The sequence below is a fragment of the Bactrocera latifrons genome, unplaced genomic scaffold (assembly GCF_001853355.1).
Source record: "Bactrocera latifrons isolate USDA-ARS-PBARC rearing strain unplaced genomic scaffold, ASM185335v1 scaffold_187, whole genome shotgun sequence".
Classification (NCBI taxonomy): domain Eukaryota; kingdom Metazoa; phylum Arthropoda; class Insecta; order Diptera; family Tephritidae; genus Bactrocera; species Bactrocera latifrons.
In genome coordinates, this window is record NW_017535374.1 from 465,751 (window position 1) to 471,675 (window position 5,925).

The following is a 5,925-nucleotide window of genomic DNA, read 5'->3' on the forward strand; positions in this document are numbered from 1 at the left end:
GTTTTTTTTTTATTTTTTTTTATAATGTTATTATTTTTCTTTTAATTTTTATATCCTCAAAACACTGTGCTCGTTCAACATTCCCATGAGCAGTCATATTTATTCAAGATTCATAAGAATCGCCACTTAAAGGCACAGTGCGCATTGCTAACTGTGGCATATATTTAATTAACGGCAACACAACTATTTATTATACGTATAAATAAATAAATATGGCACGATTATGATGAGTCAATATTAAAGCAAAACCATAGCCATTGACAAGCAACAATTTTCCATGTAAAGCAAGAAAGAAAATCTAAAAAGTATGCTTTTTTTCCTATTCCTCACTTGAAGGTGTGTGATATCTTAGCTTTTTTGTCGCATGCAATTTTTTTATGCTTGTTGTCTTCTACTACTACTACTGCTTCATTAAATGGCGAACTGCAAGTGAACAGGAAAGTCAGTTGCTTGTAATCTCTTTGTTAGCTGTTGGCTCGTGAAGCGATCAGCTAATGGGTTGGTAGCTATCGCCATGGACGCGTTGTCAGTGGAGTCAAGAAGTCAAGCCGTCGGTAGTTGTGACGCGGCAGCAAATAGTAGCAGTAGCACTCGTGCCCAGTGGTAACAGACAGTGTTTTAAGCTTGTTGCGTTTTTGTACGCCACGCTTTTCGTCTTGCCGATGCACTACGCTGAGGGACCTCATTTTCCAGCTTGTTAGGTTTTATGTCCGTGGGGACACTCATTTACACCTGCTTTAACATAGTTCGCCACAGCGCGCTTGTTTTATATACATATATACAAACATATATTATGTACGATTTTTCTACTTTAAATTTAACGATTTTATTTTCTTCTTCTTTTCGTTTTACGCCTTTTCAACGTTATTTTCACGCCGCATCCGCAGATGAGTCCAGCGATCAGGAGGAGAATGGTGCTTGCTGCTCACCCATTGCTAGTCAAGACGTGGCGAGCAATACCGAAACGACAGCAACAAGTGCCGCAGTAGCGGCAACAACAGCCATGCCCACAGTTATGCTTGCAACGCCGGCACACAGCGCAATTGGCAATGATTTGTCCGTTGCGGCACAAGTGCAAGATCGCACTCAAAGCGCAGCGGATGCGCTTGAACAAAGTACAACAACAACAATGAGCGTGGCGAGTGAAGATCACAATCACAACAACACTAGCAACAGCAACAGCAATAATGCTATGTCCGGTGTATCACCGACGCGACTAGAGCAGGCGCGCGGTTCAACACCCGTGGAGCGCCTACTACAATTGAAACAGCTTAGCGATGCGGCCGCGTCGGCGATGGTGGAAGCGAGCGCAGCGTCAGCAATTAGCGTTGCCAGCACACCAACATACAATACATATCCGCTAGATAGTGCTAGTTTTGTGGCTAACAATAACAAATTTGGTGCGCCCACACCAATGGACACTGAAGAGACGGAGGAGAGTACGCTTTATACATCGGCTGGTACGATGGCAAAGCAGCGCGCCACACTAGCAGAGCTAGATAATAAGGAAGTGGAAGAGAATGGTGATGAAGATGAAGATCAACAAACTGCCCAAGAGTTAGCTGTAAAGCAGCGCGCCGCGGAATTAGCGGCGGCTAGCGCAGCGCTAACAAATGCCAACAGTATGGATGTTAGTAATGGCGCGGTCACCAGCGAAGCAGATGACATTGCAAAGAGCGCTGCCGCCGCGCTTACGCCCACAGCGAGCGCGCTAGCTAGCGCAGCTGGTTTACCACAAGCCGCGGCCGCCGCCGCTTTCGGCGCTGCGCCGGTCAACCTGGAAGCCATACAAAACATGCAAATGGCTATCGCGCAATTCGCCGCCAAGACGATAGCGAATGGCGCACAGGGTGGCGATAATGATGCGGCAATGAAACAGTTAGCTTTCTTGCAGCAAGCGCTGTTCAATTTGCAGCAACAACAACTCTTTCAAATACAACTCATTCAACAATTACAATCGCAATTGGCCATGAATCAGTCGAAGGGTGCGAGTGATGGTGAAGTTGGCGACGGCGATGAGTTGGAGGAAGAGCGCGAAGACGGCGAAGAAGATACATACGAAGAGGAGGAACGCATTGCGGAAATGGAGTTGCGCCAGAAGGCGGAGGCGCGCATGGCCGAGGCTAAAGCGCGTCAACATCTCATCAATGCTGGTGTGCCGCTGCGCGATGAAGCTGCCATCGACGATCGGGAAACTAGTTCAGCTGACACCAGCGGCAGCGCGCTGAACGGTACAGAGTCACTCAAGCGCAAGCGCGAAGATGACGCTGATGCTTTTGAGGCTGTGGCTAGCAGGCGCATGAGTGTGGAGGCCTCACAGCTCAGCGCTACACGCGCGAGTTCGCAAATGCCCAGCGGTATGGATGCGTTGAGTAAGCTGAAGGAAATGGAAAATATGCCACTGCCCTATGGTACTGATCTCGCCTCGAGCATAATTACCAATCACGATGATCTGCCTGAGCCCAATTCGCTGGAGATGTTGCAAAAGCGCGCGCAAGAGGTGCTAGACTCCGCCTCGCAGGGCATACTTGCCAACAATATGGCTGACGAATTTGCGTTCAGGGATAAGAACGGCGATGGCAAGAATCGCAATGAACCGTTCTTCAAGCATCGCTGCCGCTACTGTGGCAAGGTGTTTGGCTCCGATTCGGCGCTACAAATACACATACGCTCACATACCGGCGAGCGACCATTCAAATGCAATGTCTGCGGCAGTCGTTTCACCACCAAAGGCAATCTGAAGGTGCACTTTCAGCGGCACGCGCATAAGTTCCCGCATGTGCCAATGAATGCCACACCGATACCCGAGCACTTGGACAAATTTCACCCACCGTTGTTGGACCAAATGTCGCCGGACAGCTCGCCCTCACACACACCGGCTGCGCTGCCACAACAAATGCCACAACAACAGCTGCCGCCAGTGTCGTTGCCGCTACCCTTTCCACCAAGCGCCGGCTTTCCTGGCTTAACCGGTCTCTATCGGCCACCAATGGAGTTGTTGAAGTCACTAGGTAACGTCGGCTTTCCAAATCCATTCTTTCCGCAAATGTCTAATGCCGTTAGTGAGTCACGCGCTGAAGCGCCGGCGGCACAGACCACAGCCAAAGAGCATAATCAAGATTTGCCGACCGATTTGCGTAAGTCGTCGGCATCCAACTCACCGGAGTTGACAGTAGTGAAGACTGAAATCACCGACGAGAAGGAAGAAGAAGACGCGGTCAAACAAACGACGGCGATCGCGCAACCAGCAGAAACTCCGGCGGTTGTGGCCGCAACGGAGGACACCACACCCACACTGGCTATAAAAATTAAAGAAGAGCGCATCGACACGGATTCGCAAGATGACGAGTTGGAACGTACGGAAACACCAAACGCACAGTTGACCCCCTCACCGGCACGCGCAAATGCTACAACGCCGACACAGACGTGCGCCAGCACGCCTTTCACTCCACCAACACCCACCTCAAAGTCGTTGGCATTGCCACCTGTTGTGCAGCCAGCGCAGCCGCCCATCACAATGCATCCACATCCGTCACCCGGCTTGAACAATCATTTCGATCACTTGCCCACACCGGGTCAGCTGCCACCATCTCTGCATCATCGCGACGACTTCTTTGCCGAGCGTTTTCCGCTGAACTTTACCAAAAATCTCTCACCCGAGCACCATTCGCCTATACGTTCGCCGGCGCATCTGCAGCGCTCGCCATTCTTCAATCCAATCAAACATGAGATGGCACTGTTGCCACGCCCACACAGCAATGACAACTCGTGGGAGAATTTCATAGAAGTTTCGAATACTTCGGAAACGCTGAAATTGAAGGAACTCATGAAGAACAAGAAATTGACTGACCCGAATCAATGCGTCGTATGTGATCGTGTGCTGTCGTGTAAGAGCGCTTTACAGATGCATTACCGTACACACACTGGCGAAAGGCCCTTCAAGTGCCGTATTTGTGGACGCGCCTTCACTACGAAAGGCAACCTAAAGACACATATGGCTGTGCATAAGATACGGCCACCCATGCGCAACTTCCACCAATGTCCTGTTTGTCATAAGAAGTATTCGAACGCGCTGGTCTTGCAGCAGCACATACGTCTGCATACCGGCGAGCCAACCGATTTGACACCCGAACAGATACAAGCTGCCGAAATACGCGATCCGCCGCCATCGATGATGCCGGGCGCGTTTATGAATCCCTTCGCAGCGGCGGCTTTCCACTTCGGCGCTATGCCAGGTGCCGGCGCTGCCATGGGTCATTTAGGACCACACAACGGACTTGGTTCGGAGTCGTCGCAAGGCGATATGGATGAAAATATCGATTGTGGCGATGACTATGACGATGACATGTCGTCCGAGCACATGTCCAGCGCACACGACTTGGATGTGAGCGATCGTCCGCGTTCCAGCGATGACTTTAAAGGCCTACTCTTCGAGCAAAAGCTACGTATCGATGCTACCGGCGTCGTAAATACCACACCGCGTCCACATTCAACGGTCAGCAATGCGAACTCCGTAAATTCAGCGCCAACCAGTCCCAGTTCAGCGCCGCGCCACTGTTCCACGCGTGCCAGTTCACCTGCGCGCTCCATGTCTGAGGCATCGCAAGGCGCACTCGATCTCACGCCACGCGCCATGCCCACGCACGCCAAAAGTAGCTCTCACTCACCGGCCCCGACGTCGGCAACGCCTGCAAGTGGACGCAAGTCGCCCACATCGCCGTCGCAGCGCAACAGTAGCGCCAATAGCAGCATCACTAGAAGTCCAAATCCAACGTCCATACAAAAGCCCCAAACGAGTCCCGCTTCTACGCTCACCTCACCATTGGTGCCAACATCAGCCGTTGACTGTCTGCCACCAGTGTTGCACCATCACTTGCAACAGCAGCATCAGCAGCTGATGCAACAGCAAGCGGTCGCGGCGGCAGCAGCGCATGCTCAAGCGCAAGCGCAACATCATCACCAACAATTGCAACAGCATGCCGTCGCTATGCATGCCGAGCAGTTGCGTCGCGAACATCAAATCAAACAGGAGCATGCGGCACATCAGCATCAACTGCGTCAACACCACCACCACCAGCAGCAGCAACAACAACAACAACAAGACACGCATGCGTCTGCACATTCACCGCATCAGCTGCCATTACCACCGTCGCCGCATTTGGCGCATCACCTGCAACAGCAACACCAGCAAGCAGCGGCGGCGGCAGCAGCAGCCGCAGCAGCGCAACAACAACAGCCGACGGGCGCTATGCCACCACAAGGCCCACAACCACCCAATCCATTGGTGGCGGCGCGGCCACCGTTCGGCATGTTTCCGAACCTGCCGCTCTTCCCGCCGGCCACAGCGCAAACGATGTGCTCCGCTATGAATACGATTGCGCAATCGGTAATGCCGGCGGCACCATTCAATCCACTCGCACTTTCCGGTGAGTTTGCTTGTACAAAAATGTTGTTGCGTTTGTAATTGCTGGTTTGACCTAAAATTTTTTAGTTCTCATTCGATTTTAATATTATAAACAAATCGTTTAGTTGCGGTCTGTTGCGCATGCGCAGCTCGTTATTTTACGACCATAAATTTATAACCGTTAATTATTGCTTTTCAATTAAATAAACGCAGATTTCACTTGATTTGCGTTGAAATTGAAAATATTGCTTTCGTGTCGGCACCATTTTAATGCGTTTTCAATTTTCTTTTTTTGCGAAAAAATTTCGCTTTGTAGGCGTGCGTGGCAGCACCACCTGCGGCATCTGTTTCAAAACATTCCCCTGTCACTCAGCTCTAGAAATACACTATCGCAGCCACACCAAGGAGCGACCGTTCAAGTGTACCATCTGTGATCGCGGTTTTACCACAAAGGTGAGTTCGAAAATTTTGATTAAATATGCAGAGAATATTTAAATAAAAAATAATAATTATAAAATTAC

The 5,925-nt window shown here is 50.5% G+C and overlaps 1 protein-coding gene across 3 annotated transcripts in view; it reads left to right on the forward strand.

Moving 5' to 3' along the window:
• LOC108967407 (homeotic protein spalt-major) overlaps window positions 1-5,925 on the forward strand; it is a 29,288-nt gene that overhangs the window by 21,042 nt on the left and 2,321 nt on the right. For 2 of the 3 annotated variants that reach the window (XM_018930794.1, XM_018930795.1), the window contains exons 2-3: window positions 888-5,426; window positions 5,721-5,857. In XM_018930794.1, the coding sequence (XP_018786339.1) occupies window positions 888-5,426; window positions 5,721-5,857 (4,676 nt within the window). The remainder of the gene's footprint in view (window positions 1-887; window positions 5,427-5,720; window positions 5,858-5,925) is intronic. The other variant, XM_018930796.1, reaches the window with a different exon arrangement.